Here is a 20,106-nt window from a genome sequence, read left to right as displayed (position 1 = left end):
TGTTTGAAACGTATTTGTTTCCTTTTTAAGTGTCTGAGTATTTATGGCATAGATGTATGTGCACCATATGCATGCCTGGTGTCCTCAGAGTTCTGAAGCTGGCAGCATCTAGAACTGGAGTTTCAGGTGCCTGTGAGCCACCGTGTATACAGATGCTGGAAACAGAATCCAGGTCCAAGGGACATCTGCTCTCCAACTCTGAGTCATCTTTCCAGACCTGTTCCCCCTCCCAAATCACACAGGGATTCTCTGTGTAGTCTTGGCTGACCTGAAACTTGCTCTGTAGACCAGGCTAGCCTCAGTAACCTACCTGTAACTTGTCTCTGGAATGCTGGGATTTAAAGGCTTGTGCTAACACCACCTGGCTTTTTTTTTTTTTTTTAAATTTAATCCTGGCTGGCCAGGATCTCACTAATTATATCCCACTAGCTTTGAACTCACAGAGATTTGCCTTCTTATCCTTGGTGGGATTAAAGGTTGGGCAACCACGCCCTGTTCTAACCGCTATTTAAGCACAGCACAGCAGAGGGACATCCACAGCGCTTTGCTCCATCCAACTTACAAAGTTGGCAAATCAATCTCTTCTAAACTCCCAATTCCTAATTCCTCAAACTCAAGCAAGGCCAGGTCTTCTCTACTTCCCTTTTCTGAGCTCTAGGTCAGCTTAAAGCCCTGGTCCTGCCCAAGACTGGTGTGGTAACTGAGCCCCTATTTTGAGGCTAGGCCCCATAGGTGGAGGGAAGTTGGGAAGGTCTTGCCCTGTCCTTATACACAGAAGCTCAGCAGCCCCCTTGCAGGGATGAAGGACGCCTGTGCTGTGGGCACACTCACCTTGATCTTTGGCCTGATTTCTACTCTCCAAGGAGTAAGCACCAATGAGGTAAGCCAGTCTTCTGTGACTTTGGGAGGACCCTATGGGCAGAGGCTTATCCCTGGACATGGCAGTTGGAGGGAGGCAGATTCTGAGACCCACTGTCTGGAACAATGTCTGAGCAGAGACTAGCCTACAGTTCGTTGTGAGACAGAGATTCCTGTTCCCAATCTGGCCTCAAACTGTCTCTGTAGCCTTGAATAGCTCTGTGTTCTCTTGAGTTCTGTCATGCTGGACAAGCACCACTGGTTTACACACACCTACCTGATTTATCTCCATGTTGGAGAAGCATTCTCACACCTTAGACCCAACTCCCAGGCTTTGAGTACTGACCTTGTCTTTTTTTCTTCCACAGGATGTAAACACATGTGACAGCTTGTAAGTATGGGACTTTGTCTAGAATTGTCAGTAAAAGGAAGGCGTGGTGGGCGTGGGGGAACTGCCTGTGCTCAGATTCTGCCCTGGATAAGGGGACAGACACCTAATTCCTATCACTTTTGCTGACACCATAGCCCCTCTCAGCTTCCCCAACCTCAGGATCTGCTGCTAATCCCAAAACTTTCACAGCTGGGGGAGGGGGAGTCACATGGGCAATGTCCCACTGCTGCCTCCCATGGAAGATCAGCACCATGACCATTCTGTTTGAACAACAATGGCATCCTGCCCTGATGAACTCTGAACTCAGGCCTTGAGGCCAGACCCCGATTCCTCCCAGTGAAACCAGGATGGAACTGTACTCCACACCCACTAGGGGTGGCTCTCAATCTGAGGGTCTAAGAGTCCAAGGAAACAGGGACCCTTTTGTTGGACCCTCTGATGCCATCAGTATCTTCCCATGTCTCTTTGTCCTGACTAGAAGCTGCCCCAAAGGATTCACATGCTGTGACAATGAATGCTGCCCAGAAAGAAAGGCCTGGGATCCTGCAAATGACCCCTTCAGGTAAGCTGGAGGTCACCACCTCTGGGCATCATTCACTGAGGGCTGAGTCCACCAGAGACAAGGTGGGGGTGGGTGATGGAAGGGGTTTGGCAAGGGAGCATGGCCTAGGCACTCATGACAATACCCTCCCCCTCCCTAGGTTCCTGTTCATCATCTTATTGATCATGGTTGCCCTCTTGTTCATCTATGGGCTACTACTGGAGTGCTTCTGTCCCAATTGTAGAAGAGATGAGTATGACATCAGAACAGGGGATCATCTGAAAACCACAGAACCACCCTTCACTGCTCCCCTAGAGAGCATTTATGTCAGATCCTTGGATTCCCCACCACCCTACAGTCAGGTGCGTCTTTCTGTCCCAATACCTAATGTGTTTCATAGCCAGCTGTTGAACATGTTGTCAGAATGGATTGGGGAAGGGGGATAATGGATAGGCAGTGGCTCTGCCAACCCTATTTGCCATTCTTTGCCTCCAGACTCTAAATAAAACAAGTATCCCTTTTCTCCTTCAGATTGTTCTGAATCCAACTCCCACAGAACTATCTCCTCCCTACAGCCTCAGGCCTGAGGGCCTTGCTGGTCAGATGAGAGGGAATGCCTATGCAACCCTGTGAGTTGCCTCACACACAGACCTCTTGGATCAAGCCCAGGACCCTGGAATGACTGCTGATCCCATCATGTCTCTTGTACTTTGATTTAATTTAATTTAATTTTTTTTATACACCACGGCCCCCTCCCGTTCTGTCTTGAGATCTAAGCTGGGTCCAGAATCTCTGTCCCACATTCAAGGTTGTTGACAGCTTTAAGAATTGGCAGTGGCTGTAGTGGTTGCAGAGAGATCATTGCTAGTGACTGCCAACCTTGACTGGACAGCTCACCCCGCCATCTACAGAAGCACTTCCGTGCCTGGAAGAGATTGAAGACTGAACAGCACAGACTCTGAGCCATCTTCCAACCATACCTGGGCAGAGAGGGCCTCGCTGTCCCTCTATAGCAATGTGAGAACCCAGGCACTGAGTGTCAGAAGCTGGCTGCAGAGTGGGGATACAGAAAAGATCAGAGGCTGAGGAAACACTTCTGACTTCTTCCATTGGTGACTGACTGCACTGACACCTGCTGGGAGGACTGAGCATCCAAGGTGTGATGAAGGCTTAGACCTTCAGCTTCCCGAGATTTGGGAGCAATAAAGAAATGAACTGGAAACCTCCGAAGATATCCTAATCCAGTCCTGGGAGACCAGAACTCAACTAAGTATGGAACTCTCAGGGAGATACAAGTGAGAAACAGGCTTCTGGGAGAAGGTAGGGTGGGGAGAAAGCTTGGAGAAGCAGGCATGGTTAGACTCCTGTCCAGTGAGGCCAAGGAGCACTTCCTTCCACATTCCTCTCCTGGAATCCCCTGGAGGGAGAGGGGAGGCAGACCCCACCTTGCTCCTCCTGCTGCTGAGCCTGGGTTCCAGGCACCAGAACTCAGACTCCTAAAGAGAAGGTTTTGTCCTGTAGCTGAGAGACTGAGGACAGCCTGGAGTGTGGACTGTATTGAGGGGTCGATGAGTAAAGACAGTTTTGGTGCCCATGCTTTTGCACCTTACCCCTGTCTTTACTGTGTGTACTGCAGAGGGCTGAAGGCCCCTGTTTCTCTTCAGACAGACCACACTACCAAAGCTCACAGCTTAGGTGTGCAGGCAAATCAGGTGTGTCTCTCTTGGACTCTCAGTAAACCAGGCCGGCTATTGAAGATGGTATAGGGCTTTCCATTCAGTGGTATGGCCTGGAGAGAGTTGCTTTCTGCAGTTTAGTGGCTGAAAAGTTTTATCATCTTTAAAATGTGTGTCAGTGTTTTGTTAGGGTGTCAGATCCCCTGGAATTGGTGTTCTAGATGACTATGTCCTGGCTTGTGGGTATTGGGTATTGAACCCCAGTTCTGCAGAGCTGCCTGTATTCTAACCATGGAGACATCTCTCCAGGCCCCTGAATGCATCTATTCCCACTCATTATAGTCCCTACTGTGGGTGAGAGTCAAGAGATGTTAGGTTTTCAGAGGTGACCTAGCACTGTCCATTCCACCAATATTTGTAAAGCCTCTGCTCTACTGTTCGTATTCTCGATGTCCAGGATGAGACCAGGTGCGATGCCACTTCTCAGGATAAATCTGCAGAGAGGCCCACACCAAAGCTCACAAAGATGCAGATGTGCACATTCTGGTGCACTGGACTGGGGGTGTGTGAAACACTGGTCCACATCCATTGACCTGTGGGAGCTAGTTCTGTTAGACATGCATCCACTATGAACCCCCATGCCCTCAGGATGAAGGATCTGTCATGCCAACCTGCACTGTGTCTGTCTTATTGGGAGAAATGATAAGTTCATAGAAGCTTTGTAAAATAAACTCAAATATTTTATTTTTATAAATGTGTGTTTATGTGTTTCTCTGCACCTGTATTAAGATCTAGAAGAACCAGGTGCTGTGGTGAAGTTCCAGGTTAGTCAGGATTTTGAAGCAGGGAATTACAGACCCTTTTGGACTCTGATGGGTCAAGTGTAGGTAACACACTTCCTTCTTTCAGAAGTTATAGAGCAAAGGATGGAGTTGCTATTGTCCAGTGTCATTGCTGTGACGTTTACAATGTGAACAGAGCCAAATGCGCCAAGTAAATCCTGAGACACTTTGAATTTCACTTAACGTATTTTAGCATTTATATGTGATGTTGGTTTTATTTAGTAGCAAGGTAGTGGCCTTTAATTCTAGTATTAAGGAGGCAGAGGCAAGCAGATCTCTGAGTTTAATGCCAGCCAAGTCTACTGAGTGAGTTCCAGGATGCCAGGAGTACACAGAGAAACCCTGTCTCAAAAGTAAGGTGACTTTGAATTTCACATAAAAAGTTGTCTTAGGGGCTGGAGAAATGGCTCAGTAGTTAAGAGCACTGACTGCTCTTCTGAAGATCCTGAGTTCAAATCTGAGCAACCACATTGTGGCTCACAATCAACTGTAAGGAGATCTGACATCTTCTTCTGGAGTGTCTGCATAAACCAACAGTAGATTCACATATAATAAATAAATAAATCTTTTTTTAAAAAAGTAACTTAGTTAGAGTTTTACTGCTATGAATAGACACTATTACCAAGGCAGCTCTTATAAGACATTTAATTGGGGCTAGCTTATAGGTTCAGAGTTTCAGTCCAGTATCATCAAGGCAGGAACATACTAGCATCTAAGCAGGCATGATGCAGGAGAAGTTGAGAGTTCTAATCCTCATCTGAAGACCACTAGGAGAATACTGGCTTCCAGGCAGCTACAATGAGGGTCTCAAAGCCCACATCCACAGTGACACTCCTACTCCAACAAGGCCACACCTTACAATAGTGCCACTCCCTGATCCAAGCACAGACAAATCATCACAATCCACTCCCTGACCCCCCCATTGGCTTACTCAATCATGTGACTCTATGGGTCCATATATAGCCGTAACATAATAAAACGTATATTCAGTATAACTTCCAAAGACTCCATACTTGATAGCAGTATCAACAATGTTACAAGTCTTAACTTCAAAGTCTCTTCTGAGATCCATCCAATTGCTTACCTGTAATTCTGGAATCAAGAAAGGAAAGCATCTGGGAAACTTGAAACTCTGAAACTCCATGTGTGTAGGATGTAGAAGTGGTCTTCAGAACTCCAACTCATTTCTAATCTTTGTTGACTGTAACAAGCTTCTTTTCCTAGGTTGGTTCCATTCCCTGTTAGCAGCTTTTTCTCAGTGGATATCCCATGGTTCTGATATTTCGAAAATCTTGGGGTCTCCAAGGCAGCTTCAATGTTACAGCTTCTCCTTTTAGTGTCTGGAATCCACACATGATTTTCTGGGCTCCACCAAATCACTTCTCCAGCTCTGTCCTCTGTAGCATTCTAAGCTTAGGTTGATCCACTCCACTGATGCTGCTGTTGTTGGTCATTATTCCATGGTACTGGCATCTGGAACATGCTGGCTCTTCTGCTGCAACTAGGTTTCCCCAACAGACTCTCATAGGCTCTCTTCAAGGTGCCCAGCTTCAATTCTATGTTTGACCCCTGGGTCATCAAGTACAACTGAGGCTGCACAATCACCAATGGCCTCCCATGGCCTCTCACAGTGGCAAGTGTCTACTGCTCTTCATGACACCTTCGAGACATCAAAACAAGTACTACCTGGGTGACTCTTGCACATTATCAAGTACAACTGCAGCATGAGGTACAACCTTGGCTATCTGTGGAACACATGTTCTCTGTGCTCTCAGGAAACACTTTCCCTCACCTTAATGAGGCAGCTCTCTTCTCTCTTTTTTTTTCCAGGAGGTTTGTAGTTGTTGTTGTTGTTGCTTTTTATTGTTTTGTTTGTTTTTGTTTTGTTTTTGAGACAGGAGTTCTCTCTGTAGCCCTGGCTGTCTTCATTCTGTAGACCAGGCTGACCTCAAACTCAGAAATTTGCCTGCCTCTGCCTCCCAACTGTTGGGATTAAGGGCGTGTGCTACCACTGCCCTGCTTTCTCTTTTTTCTTTTCAATTTCTTTCAAAATAAAACTTTCAATATCTATTTATTTCACTCTCTCTGTCTTCAGAAACCCCAGAAGAAGGCATAAGATCCCCATTATAGATCGTGGTGAGCCACCATGTGGTTTCTGGGAATTGAACTCAGGACTTCTAAAAGAGCAGTTAGTGCTCTTCACAGCTGAGCCATCTCTCCAGCCCAAAGATTTATTTTTATTTTTATTTTTTTCTGAGTACACTGACAGTGTCTTTATACACACCAGAAGAGGGCATGGGAGCACTGTACAGAAAGTTGTGAGCCACCATGTGGTGCTGGGAATTGAACTCAGGACCTCAGTAGCTGCTGAGTTCTACTGCTTCTGGAGATGGGACATGGTACTCCTTCTTCTATTTCCAACTCTCTGTTTCCCAACTTTCTGCCTAAACTTGACTATCCTGGAACTTGCTCTGCAGATTGACCTTGAACACAGAGACCTGCATTTCTCTGTCTTCTGGAATGCTGGGAATAAAGGCATGTACCAGCATGCCTGAATTTAAGCTTTTCTTCACCTAGAACCTGCTATGTCCCAGGCAGGCCTTGAACTCTTAGATCTGTGTGGCTTTGTCTCCTGGGATTAAAGGTGTGTACTCCATACCTGGAACTAAATGAAGCTGGGCAGGATCTTGCTCCCAAATCCCTTGATCTGCTCTCTCCAAGAGCATAGGATTCAGCTCCATTTCACTTCCTGGTGCCCCGGTAATACTGGAACCATATATTTTATATTTTTCCTTTCTTAGCATGAGTACTTAACCAGAGAACAAATTTTCTGCTGGGTTTTTTAAGACTTCCTTTGTCAATGCAATTAATCTAAATCTCTTCTCCCTCGCCTTAGGCAGACTCTTCAGACAAGAGCAAAAACTAGCTACATTCTGCCGCAAAATAATACATAAGTAGTTTCTAAACTACATACTGAAATTTTTCACTGAAATGGCTTGGTCCAGGTCTTCATAATTGAAATCATTCTCACTAACTTAGTCTTCCACATTCCTACTAGGCTGGTTCATTTAGCCCTACTTAAAGCATTCTTCTGCTTTCCAAATCCAAAGTCCCAAAAACTACTTTCTTACAAACAAAAGCATGTTCAGGCCTATCACAGCAATACCCCACTTCTGGTACAAAATTCTGTCTTAGGGTTTTACTGCTGTGAAAAGACACCATGGCCAAGACAACATTATTGCTTGTGTTGAATTTAAAATTTTTATTTTAAAGGTTTTGTTTTGTTTTTATAATATCTGATGGTGCAGGCACACACTTTTCATCGCAGACTGGATACAGATGGAGGTGGAATCACTTGAGTTGAAGGCCAGTCTGGTCTACAGAGTGAGTTTCAGGACAACCAGAGTTACACAGAGAAGCCCTCTCTTGAAAATATAAAACAGGGCTGACCAGAATGAGCAGAGGTCCTGAATTCAAATTCCCAGCAACTACATGATGGCTCACAACCATCAGTACAGCTACAGTGTATTCATATACATAAAATAAATAAAAAATTGAAATACTAAAATGATATTGAAAGATATTTTAATTACATCCATTCATTTGCTCTCTCTCTCTATCTTCCCCCCTTGTGTTTATGTGTGTTTGTGTGTGTGTGTGTGTGTTTGCAGTCAAGTACATTTAGTTGACTTTCTCCTTGTACTACATGTGTCCCAGAGATCAAATTAAGGTTTTCAAAGGTGGATGTGATAGTACAGGCCTTTAATCACTGAATTCAGTAGGCAGAGGCACAGGGATCTCTGTGAGACAGAGGATAGCCTGGTCAACGGAATGGGTGCCAGGACAGCCAAGCTCTGTACAGAGATCCTGTATCAGAAAACAATTCCAATAAAGAAAAGAAAGCAAAGTCTGGCAGTGGTGGCACACGCCTTTAATCCCAGAACTTGGGAGGCACAGGCAGGCATATTTCTGAGTTCAAGGCCAGCCTGGTCTACAGAGTGAGTTCCAGGACAGCCAGGGCTACACAGAGAAACCCTGTCTGGGAAAAAAAAAAACCAAACCAAACAAACAAACAAAAAAAAAAGCAAAGAAACCAAAATTCAGGTTTTCAGGCTTGTTGGTAAGCACATTCACCCAGCAAATCACCTGGCTGGCCTTACAGGTTTGTTTTGTTTTAAATTTTTTTGTTTCCTTTTTATGGGTCTGAGTATTTATTGCATAGATGTTTATGCCCCATATGCATGCCTGGTGCCCTCAGAGTTCAGAAGCCGGCAGCATCTAGAACTGGAGTTTCAGGTGCTTATGAGCCATCTTGATTACAGATTCTGGAAACAGAATCCAGGTCCAAGGACATCTGCTCTCCAACTCTGAGTCATCTTTCCAGACTGTTCTCCCTCCCAACCCACACAGGGTTACTCTGTGTAGTCTTGGCTGACCTGGAACTTGCTCTGTAGACCAGGCTAGCTTCAGTAACCCACCTGTCTCTTGTCTCTGGAATGCTGGGATTTAAAGGCTTTTGCTACCAACACCTGGCTTTTTTTTTTTAATTCAATCCTAGCTGCTCCAGATCTCACTATTTAAATCATAATACCTTTGAACTCACAGAGATTTGCCTTCTTATCCGTGGGATTAAAGGTTGGGCAACCACGCCCTGCTCTAACCACTATTTAAGCACAGCACAGCAGAGGGACATCCACAGCGCTCTGTTCCATCCGACTTTCAAAGTTGGCAAATCAATCTCTTCTAAACTCCCAATTCCTAATTGCTCAAACTCAAGCAAGGCCAGGTCTTCTCTACTTCCCTTTTCTGAGCTCTAGGTCAGCTCAGTGCCCTGGTTGTGCCCAACTCTGGTGTGTTAACTGAGCCCCTATCCTGAGGCTGGGCCCCATAGGTAGAAGGAAGTTGGGAAAGTCTTGCCCTGTCACTCTGTCCTTACACACAGAAGCTCAGTGGCCCCCTTGCAGGGATGAAGGACTCCTGTGTTCTGGGCATACTCACCTTGACCTTTGGCCTGCTTTCCAGACTCCAAGGAGTAAGCACCAATGAGGTAAGCCATTCTTCTGTGAATTTGGGAGGACTCTATGGGGCAGAGCCTTATCCCTGGACATGGCTGTTGGAGGGAGGGAGAGTCTGAGACCCACTGTCTGGAACAATCTCTGAGCAGAGACTAGCCTACAGTTCTTTGTGAGACAGAGAGTCCTGTTCCCAGTCCGGCCTCAAACTGTCTCTGTAGCCTTGAATAGCGATGTGTTCTCTTGAGTTCTGTCATAATGGATAAGTACCACTGGTTTACACACACCTACCTGATTTATCTCCATGTTGGAAAAGCATTCCCATACCTGAGACCCAACTCCCAGGCTTTGAGCATTGACCTCTGTCTTTTTTCTTCCACAGGGGGCAAACACATGTGACAGCTTGTAAGTATGGGACTTTGTCTAGAATTATCAGTAAAAGAAAGGTGGGGTGGGGGAACCTGCATGTGCCCAGATTCTGCCCTGCATAAGGGGACAGACTCCTAATTCCTATCACTTTTGCTGAATCCATAGCCCATCTCACCTTACCCAACCTCAGAATCTGCAGTCTGGAACTGCTGCTAATCCCCAACCTTTCACAGCTGGGTGAGGGGAAGTCACATGGGCAATGTCCCACTGCTGCCTCCCATGGAAGATCAGCACCGTGACCATTCTGCCTGAGGAACAATGGCATCCTGCCCTGATGAACTCTGACCTCAGGCCTCAAGTCCAGACCCTGAATCCTCCCAGTGAACCCAGGATGGAACTGTACCCCAAACCCACTAAGAGTGGCTTGCAACCTGAGCTTCACAGAGTCTAGGGAATCAGGGACCTTTTATTTGACACTCTGATGCCATCAGTATCTCCCCATGTCTGTTTGTCCTGATTAGAAGCTGCCCCAAAGGATTCACCTGCTGTGACAATGAATGCTGCCCAGAAAGAAAGGCCTGGGATCCTGCAAATGACCCCTTCCTGTAAGCCTGGGTCACCACTTCTGGTCATCATTCACTGAGGGCTGGGTCCACCAGAGACAAGGTGGGGGTGGGTGATGGAGGGGGTTTGGCAACGGAGCATGGCCTAGGTACTCATGACAACACTATCCACCACCCTAGGGTCTTATTCATCATCTTGTTGGTCACGGTCACCATCTTTTGCATCTGTGGGCTAGTGGACTACTTCTGTCCCAATTGTGGAAGAGAGGAGCAAGATGACAGAACAGGGGATCATCAGAATTCCCAAAAACCGACCTCCATTGCTCCCCTAGAGAGCATTTGGATCACCTCCTTGGATCCCCCACCTCGCTACAGTCGGGTGCGTCTTTTTGTCCAAATACCTAATGTTTTATAGCCAGCTGTTGAACATGTTGTTAGAATGGATTGGGGAGAGGAATAATGGATAGGCAGTGGCTCTGCCAACCCTAATTGTCATTCTTTGCCCCCAGACTCTAAATAAAACAAGTATCTCTTTTCTCTTGCAGGTTGTTCTGAATCCAACTCCCACAGAACCACTTCCTTTCTCCAGCCTCATGCCTGAGGGCCCTGCTGGTCAGATGAGAGGGAATGCCTATGCAACCCTGTGAGCTCCCTTACACATAGACCTCTTGGATTAAGCCCAGGACCCTGGAATGAATGCTGAACACATCATGTCTCTTGTACTTTGATTTAATTTATTGTTTTTATACAATGCTGAACCCTCCCCTTCTGTCTTGAGAGCTAAGTTGGGTTCAGAATCTCTGTCCCACACTCAAGTGTGTTGAGAGTTTTAAGAATTGGCAGTAGCTGTAGTGGTTGCAGAGAGATCATTGTTAGCGGACTGCCAACCTTTACTGAACAGCTCTCTCCGCCATCCTACAGAAGCACTTCTGTGCCTGGAAGAGATTGAAGACTGAACAGCACAGACTCTCAGCCATCTTCCTACCATACCTGGTCAGAGAAGGCCTTGCTGTCCCTCTATAGCAATGTGAGAACCCAGGGACTAAGTGCCATTGGCTGAATGCAGTGTAGGGATGGAGACAAGGTCAGAGGCTGAGGAAACACTTCCAGCTTCTTCCATTGGTGACTGAGTGCACTGACACCTGCTGGGAGGACTGAGCATCCAAGGTGTGATGAAGGCTTAGACCTTCAGCTTCCTGGGATTTGGAAGCAATAAAGAAATGAACTTGGAAACTCCCAAGATATCCGAATCCAGTCCTGGGAGACCAGAACTCAATTAAGTATGGAACTCTAAAGGAGATACAAGTGAGAAACAGGCTTCTGGGACAAGGTTGGGTGGGGAGAAAGCCTGGAGAAGCAGGCATGGTTAGACTCCTGTGCAGTGAGGCCTATGGGACACTTCCTTCCACATTCCTCTCCTGGAATCCCCTGGAGGGAGAGGGGAGGCAGACCCCATCTTGCTCTTCCTCCTGCTGAGCCTGGGTTCCAGGCACCAGAACTCAGACTCCTAAAGAGAAGGTTTTGTCCAGTGGCTGAGAGACTGAGGACAGCCTGGTGTTTGGACTGTATTGAGGGGTCGATGAGTAAAGACAGTTTTGTTGCCCATGCTTTTGCACCTTACCTCTGTCTTTACTGTGTGTACTGCAGAGGGCTGAAGGCCCCTGTTTCTCTTCAGACAGACCACACTACCAATGCTCACAGCTTAGGTATGCAGGCAAGTCAGGTGTGTCTGTCTTGGACTCTCAGTAAACCAGGCTGGCTTCAAATTCAGGAACCCCAATATTACTCATCTCTGAGCCACCACAGAAAATGGCAGGACGGGGGTTCCAGGTAGATTCAGGCTCTGAGAACTGGGATTTTCAGTGTAGGAGGAGGTCCCCTCAGCCTGCTTGTTACGTATGTGATATTGAAGATGGTATACCGGATATTGAAGATGGTATATTGGATATTGAAGATGGTATATGGCTTTCGATTCAGTGGTATGGCCTGGAGAGATTTGCTTTCTGCAGTTCAGTGGCTGAAAAATTTTATTATCTTTAAAATGTATGTCAGTGTTTTCTTAGGGTGTCAGATCCCCTGAACTGGTATTCTAGATGACTATGTCCTGGCTTGTGGGTATTGGGTATTGAACCCCAGTTCTGCAGAGCTGACTGTATTCTAACCATTGAGATATCTCTCCAGGCCCCTGAATGCATCTATTCCCACTCATTATAATTCCTACTGTGGGTGAGAGTGAAGAGATGTTATGTTTTCAGAGGTGACCTAGCACTGTCCATTCCACCAATATTTGCAAAGCCACTGCCCTAGTGTTCCTGTCCTGGATGTCCAGGATGAGACCAGGTGCAATGCCACTTCTAAGGATAAATCTGCAGAGAGGCCTACACCAAAGCTCACAAAGATGCAGATGCGCACCTTCTGGTGCACTGGACCGGGTGGGGTGTGAAACATTGGTGACATCCATGGACCTGTGGGAGCTAGTTCTGTTAGACATGCATCCACGCTGAACCCCCATGCCCTCAGGATGAAGGATCTGTCATGCCAACCTGTACTGTGTCTGTCTTAGTGGGAGAAAAGAGAAGTTCATAGAAGCTTTGTAAAATAAACTTAAATATTTCATGTTTATAAATGTGTGTTTGTGTGTTTCTCTGCATCTGTATTAAGATCTAGAAGAACCAGGTGCTGTGGTGAAGGTCCAGGTTAGTCAGGATTTTGAGGCAGGGGATTACAGACCCTTTTGGACTCTGAGGAGTCCAGTGTAGGTACCACACTTTCTTCTCTCAGAAGTTATAGAGCAAAGGATGGAGCAGCTGCTCTTCATGACCCCTTGGAGACATCAAAACAAGTACTACCTTGGTGACTCTTGCACATTATCAAGTACAGCTGCAGCATGAGGTACAACCTTGGCTATCTATGGAACACATGTTCTCTGTGCTCTCAGGAAGCACTTTCCCTCACCTTAGTGAGGCAGCTCTCTTCTCTCTCTTTTTTTTTCAAGGAAGTTTTTTTTGTTGTTGTTGCTTCTTTTTATTGTTTTGTTTTGTTTTGTTTTTTGACACAGGGTTTCTTTGTGTAGCTCTGGCTGTCTTTACTCTGTAGACCAGGCTGGACTCAAATGCAGAAATCTGCCTGCCTATGCCTCCCAATTGTTGGGATTAAGGGCCTGTGCCACCACTACCCGGCTTTCTCCTTTTTTTTTTTTTTCAATTTTTTTCAAAATAAGTTTTTTAATATTTATTTCACTCTCTCTCTTGAGACACACCAGAAGAGGGCATAAGATCCCCATTATAGATGGTGGTGAGCCACCATGTGGTTGCTGGGAATTGAACTCAGGACCTCTGGAAGCATAGTCAGTGCTCTTCACAGCTGAGCCATCTCTCCAGCCCAAAGATTTATTTTTATTTTATGTCTGTGAGTACACTGTCCATGTCTTCATACACACCAGAAGAGGGCATGGGACACAGGGTTTCTGTACATAGCCTGGCTGTCCTGGCACTCATTCCATAGACCCGGCTATCCTCCCACTCACAGATATCCCCATGCCTCTGCCTCCTAAATTCTGTGATTAAAGGCCTGTGCCACCACATCCAGCTTTGAAAACCTTAATTTGATCTCTGGGACCCATGTAGTAGAAGGCAAAAGTCAACTAAATTCACTTGAGTGCAAACACACACACATACACAGGTGGAGGTAGGGAGGGAGGGAGAATGGGAGGGAGGGGGAGAGATAGAGAGAGAGAGAGAGAATGAATGTACAGAAGGTTGTGAGCCACCATGTGGTGCTGGGAATTGAACTCAGAACCTCAGTAGCTGCTGAGTTCTACTGCTTCTGGAGACACGGCCTTCCTTGTTCTTTGTTTCCCAACTTTTTGCCTAAACTTGGCTATCCTGGAACTTGCTCTGCAGATTGACCTTGAACTTAGAGACCTGCATGCCTCTGTCTCCTGGAATGCTGGGATTAAAGGCAGGTACCAGCATGCCTGAATATAAGTTTTTCTTCACCTAGAACCTGCTTTGTCCCAGGCAGGCCTTGAACTCATAGATCTGTTTGGCTTTGTCTCCTGGGATTAAAGGTATGTACTCTATACCTGGACCTAAATGAAGCTGGGCAGGATCTTGCTCCCAAATCCCTTAATCTGCTCTCTCCAAGAGCATAGGATTCAGATCCATTTCACTTCCTGGTGCCCCGCTAATACTGGAACCATATATTTTATATTTTTCCTTTCTTAGCATGGAGACTTAACCAGAGAACAGTTTCTGCTGGGCTTTTTGAGACTTCCTTTGTCAATGCAATTCATTTAAGTCTTGTCATCTTAGCCTTAGGCCAACTCTTTAGACCAGGGCAAAAAGTCACTACATTCTTCACCAAAATATAACAAAAATACTTTCTAAACCACATACTGAAATTTTTTATTGAAATGTCTTATTCCAGGTCCTCACAATTCAAATCCTTCTCACTAACAAAGTCTTCTGCATTCCTCCTAGACTGGCCAATTAAGCCCTACTTAAAGCATTCTTTTGCTTTCCAAATCCAAAGTCCCCAAATCCACTTTCTTTCAAACAAAAGCATGGTCAGGCCTAACACAGCAATAACCCACCCCTGGTACCAACTTCTGTCTTAGTTAGGGTTTTACTGCTATGAACAGATACCATGACCAAGGCAACATCATCGCTTTTCTTGAATTTAAAATTTTTATTTTAAAATTTTTTTTATATATATATATTGGATGGTGGAGGCAAAACTTTTAATCCCAGACTCTGGGATGGGGTGGATCTCTTGAGTTGAGGGCCAGTCTGGTCTACAGAGTGAGTTTCAGGACAACCAGAGTTACATGAGAAACCCTGTATTGTAAAAAATAAAACAGGGTTGACCAGAGTGAGCAGAGGTCCTGAGTTCAAATTCCCAGCAATTACTTGATGCCTCACAACCATCAGTACAGCTACAGTGTATTCATATACATAAAACAAATAAAAAATGAAATCTAAAATGATAACCAAAGATATTTTATTTACATTTATTCATTTACTCTCTCTCGGTCTCTCTCTCTCCCACCCCAAACGCTCTCCCCTCTCCGTGTGTGTGTGTGTGTGTGTGTGTGTGTGTGTGTGTGTATGTGAGAGAGAGTGTGTGTGTGTTTTCAGTCAAGTTTACTTTCTCCTTCTACTACATGGGTAGTAGATGGAGATCAAATTAAGGTTTTCAAAGCTGGATGTGATGGCACAGGCCTTTAATTACTGAATTCAGGAGGCAGAGGCAGGGGGATCTCTGTGATCTGGAGGATAGCCTCATCTACAAAGTGAGTGCCAGGACAGCCAGGCTCTGTACAGAGACCCTGGGTCAGAAAACAATTCCAACAAAGAAAACAAAGCAAAATTCAGGTTTTCGGGCTTGGTGGTAAGCACATTCACCGAGCGACTCACCTGGCCAGCCTTACTGGTTTGTTTTGTTTGAAATTTATTTCATTTTTATGTGTCTGAGTATTTATGGCATAGATGTATGTGCACCGTATGCATGCCTGGTGCCCTCAGAGTTCAGAAGCCGGCATCATCTAGAACTGGAGTTTCAGGCGCCTTTGAGCCACTTTGTATACAGATGCTGGAAACAGAATCCAGGTCCAAGGACATCTGCTCTCCAACTCTGAGTCATCTTTCCAGACTGTTCCCCCTCCCAACTCACACAGGGATTCTCTGTGTTGTCTTGGCTGACCTAGAACTTGCTCTGTAGACCAGGCTAGCTTCAGTAACCCACCTAGCTCTTGTCTATGGAATGCTGGGATTTAAAGGCTTGTGCTAACAACACCTGGCTTTTTTTTTTAATTCAGTCCTAGCTGCTCCAGATCTCACTAATTAAATCATACTAGCTTTGAACTCACAGAAATTTGCCTTTTATCCTTGGTGGGATTAAAGGTTGGGCAACCACGCCCTGTTCTAACCACTATTTAAGCACAGCACAGCAGAGGGACATCCACAGCGCTCTGCTCCATCCAACTTACAAAGTTGGCAAATCAATCTCTTCTAAACTCCGAATTCCAAATTCCTCAAACTCAAGCAAGGCCAGGTCTTCTCTACTTCCCTTTTGTGAGCTCTAGGTCAGCTTAAAGCCCTGGTCCTGCCTGGTCTGGTATGCTAACTGAGTCCCTATTTTGAGGCTAGGCCTCATAGGTGGAGGGAAGTTGGGAAGGTCTTGACCTGTTACTCTGTCCTTACACACAGAACCTCAGTGTCCCCCTTGCAGAGATGAAGGACTCCTGAGTTATGGGCACACTCACCTTGATATTTGTCCTGCTTTCTACTTTTCAAGGAGTAAGCACCAATAAGGTAAGCCAGTCTTCTGTGACTTTGGGAGGACCCTATGGGGCAGAGGCTATCCCTGGACATGGTGGTTGGAGGGATAGAGATTCTGAGACCCACTGTCAGAATTGTCTGACAATTTCTGAGCAGAGACTAGCCTACAGTTCTTTGTGAGACAGAGATTCCTGTTCCCAACCTGGCCTCAAACTGTCTCTGTAGCCTTGAACAGTTCTGCTTCTCTTGAGTTCTGTCATGCTGGACAAGCACCACTGGTTTACATACACCTACCTGATTTACTGCCATGTTGGAGAAGCATTCTCACATCTGAGACCCAACTCCCAGGCTTTGAGCACTGACCTTGTCTTTTTTCTTCCACAGGATGTAAACACATGTGACAGCTTGTAAGTATGGGACTTTGTCTATAATTATCATTAAAAGGAAGGTGGGGTGTGGGAACCTGCCTGTGCTCAGATTCTGCCCTGGATAAGGGGACAGACACTTAATTCTTATCATCTTTGCTGAAACCATAGCCCCTCTCAGCTTACCCAACCTCAGGATCTGCTGCTAATCCCCAACCTTTCACAGCTGGGGAAGGGGAGTCACATGGGCAATGTCCCACTGCTGCCTCCCATGGAAGATCAGCACCATGACCATTCTGCCTGAGGAACAATGGCATCCTGCCCTGATGAACTCTGAACTCAGGCCTCAAGTCCATACCCTGATTCCTCCCAGTGAACCCAGGATGGAACTGTACCCCAAAACCACTAAGAGTGGCTTACAACCTGAGGGTCTAAGAGTCTAGGGAAACAGGGATCCTTTGGTTGGACCCTCTGATGCCATCAGTATCTTCCCATGTCTGTTTGTCCTGACTAGAAGCTGCCCCAAAGGATTCACATGCTGTGACAATGAATGCTGCCCAGAAAGAAAGGCCTGGGATCCTGCAAATGACCCCTTCCTGTAAGCCGGGGGTCACCACTTCAGGGCATCATTCACTGAGGGCTGGGTCCACCAGAGACAAGGTGGGGGTTGGTGATGGAGGGGGCTTGGCAAGGGACCTTGTCCTAGGCACTCATGACAACACTATCCCCCCCCTATGTTCCTATTCATCTTCTCATTGGTCATGGTTGCTCTCTTCTGCATCTGTGGGCTAGTGAGGCACGTCTGTTCCAACTGTAGAAGACAACAGCATGATATCAGAACAGGGAATCATCTGACTCCTCTAGAACCACCCTCCATTGCTCCCCTAGAGAGCATTTGGGTCACCTCCTTGGATCCCCAACCACGCTACAGTCAGGTGTGTCTTTTTGTCCCAATACCTAATGTGTTTCATAGCCAGCTGTTGAACATGTTGTCATAATGGGTTGGGGAAGGGGGATAATGGATAGGCAGTGGCTCTGCCAACCCTATTTGCCATTCTTTGCCTCCAGACTCTAAATAAAACAAGTATCCCTTTTCTCCTGCAGGTTGTTCTGAATCCAACTCCCACAGAACCACATCCTCCCTACAGCCTCAGGCCTGAGGGCCCTGCTGGTCAGATGAGAGGGAATGCCTATGCAACCCTGTGAGCTCCCTCACACAGAGACCTCTTGGAACAATCCCAGGACCCTGGAATGACTGCTGATCCCATCATGTCTCTTGTACTATTATTTAATTTATTTTTATTTTGTACATGCTCCTCCCTCCCCTTCTATCTTGAGAGCCAAGCTGGGTCCTGAATCTTTGTCCCACACTCAAAGTTCTTGACACCTTTAAGAATTGGCAGTGGCTGAAGTGGTTGCAGAGAGATCATTGCTATTGGAGTGCCAACCTTGACTAGACAGCTCACTCTGCCATCCTACAGAAGCACTTCTGTGCCTGGAAGAGATTGAAGACTGAACAGCACACACTCTGAGCCATCTTCCAACCATACCTGAGCGGAGAGGGCCTTGCTGTCCCTCTATAGCAATGTGAGAACCCAGGGACTGAGTGCCATTGGCTGACTGCAGTGTAGGGATGGAGACAAGGTCAGAGGCTAAGGAAACACTTCCAGCTAATGGAAACTTCTTCCAGCTAATGGAAACTTCTTCCATTGGTGACTGACTGCACTGACACCTGCTGGGAGGACTGAGCATCCAAGATGTGATGAAGGCTTCGACCTTCAGCTTCCTGGGACTTGGGGGCACTAAAGAAATGAACAGGAAAGCTCCCACAATTCTCTTCCAGCCCTGTGACCTGCTTTCCTGGGAGACCAGAACATGACTAATCATGGGACTCTTAGGGCAATAAAAGGCAGAAAACAGCCTCTTAGGAGAAGGTAGTGTGGGGAGAAAGCCTGGAGAAGCAGGCATGGTTAGACTACTGTGGAGCGAGGCACACAACAATGCAGATGTGTGTCTCCTGATGCACTGCACCAGAAAGGCTGTGAAACCCTGGTCCACATCCATTGACCTGTGGGAACTTGTTCTGTAAGACAGGCACACATCCCCTAATGATGAAGAATCTGTCATGCAAACATACATTGTGTCTGTCTTATTGGGAAAAAAGAAAATTACATAGCAGGTTTGAAAAATACATGTAATTGTTACATTTTTATAAATGTGTGTTTGTATGTTTCTTTGCCTGTCTATTAAGATCTGGAAGACCCAGGTGCAGTGGTGTACTTCCAAGTTAGTCAGAAATCTGAGGCAGGAGGATTAAAGCTCTGAATCTAGCCAGAGTTACAATGAGTTAAGCCCTGGTGGGAGGTTGTCTGAGAACATAGCTCAGTGGTAGAGAATTTGCCTAGCATGCGAGGTAAGTCCCCAGCTTGTTTCAACAACTCTAGTACTGTATGACAGCTACTGGGAGCAGTGAGCAGGTGGCTAGCTTGGGAGGACTCTTAAAAAATAAATAAATAAAATAAAATAAAATAAAATAAAATAAAATAAAATAAAATAAACTGTCCTGCTGGCCAGTGGTCGAGAATGCCTTTAATCCCAGCACTTGGGAGGCTTATGCACGTGGATTTCTGAGTTCCGAGGCTAGCCTGCTCTGCAGAGTGAGTCCCAGGACATCCAGGTCTACACAGAGAAATACTGTTTTGAAAAACCAAAAAAAGATTAGCCCTTTACAAGTCACTAATGGATAGATTATACCTCCCTACCCTCCTCTGCTTGTGCTATCTGTGTGATTCTCTCTTTTGATTTTTTCTTTTTTTTCTTTCCTTTTTGTTTTTCTTTTTTCTTTTTCCCCCAAAGATTTATTTATTTATACTGTAGTTGTCTTCATACACTCCAGAAGAGTGCAAGAGATCTCATTACAGATGGTTGTAAGCCACAATGTGGTTGCTGGGATTTGAACTCAGGACCTTTGGAAGAGCAGTCAGTGCTCTTAACTGCTGAGCCATCTTTGAAGTGCCCCTTTTTTGTTTTTCAAGACAAGGTTCTCTGTATAGCCCTAACTATCCTGGCATTCTCTGTAGACCAGGATAGCCTAGAATTCAGAACTCAGAGATCACTTGTTTCTCCTTCTTAAGCGCAGGGATTAAAGGTGTGTCCCACCAGGCCCAGCTTGGACATACTTTGCTGATTCCACAGAACTATCTCCTCC

At 46.0% G+C, this 20,106-nt stretch overlaps 2 protein-coding genes and 1 pseudogene across 2 annotated transcripts; all 3 read left to right on the top strand.

Moving 5' to 3' along the window:
- Positions 1-799: 799 nt before the first annotated feature.
- LOC127694355 (transmembrane protein 92-like) lies at positions 800-2,423 on the top strand. The gene is made up of 5 exons (XM_052195918.1): positions 800-880; positions 1,227-1,249; positions 1,728-1,811; positions 1,951-2,152; positions 2,322-2,423. Exons 1-5 carry the CDS (start codon positions 800-802, stop codon positions 2,421-2,423), a joined length of 492 nt encoding a protein of 163 aa, XP_052051878.1.
- A 6,851-nt stretch (positions 2,424-9,274) lies between these two features.
- LOC127695577 (transmembrane protein 92-like) lies at positions 9,275-10,899 on the top strand. The gene is made up of 5 exons (XM_052197834.1): positions 9,275-9,355; positions 9,703-9,725; positions 10,211-10,294; positions 10,433-10,631; positions 10,798-10,899. The coding sequence occupies exons 1-5, from the start codon at positions 9,275-9,277 to the stop codon at positions 10,897-10,899; spliced, it is 489 nt and encodes a 162-aa protein (XP_052053794.1).
- Positions 10,900-16,485: 5,586 nt separating this feature from the next.
- On the top strand, positions 16,486-18,104 carry LOC127695471 (transmembrane protein 92-like; annotated as a pseudogene).
- The last annotated feature ends 2,002 nt before the right edge of the window (positions 18,105-20,106 follow it).

This window comes from Apodemus sylvaticus, chromosome 10 (assembly GCF_947179515.1).
Source record: "Apodemus sylvaticus chromosome 10, mApoSyl1.1, whole genome shotgun sequence".
In the NCBI taxonomy this organism is placed as follows: domain Eukaryota; kingdom Metazoa; phylum Chordata; class Mammalia; order Rodentia; family Muridae; genus Apodemus; species Apodemus sylvaticus.
Note: the sequence above shows the minus strand (reverse complement) of the source record. Positions and strands in the feature narration are given on the sequence as shown.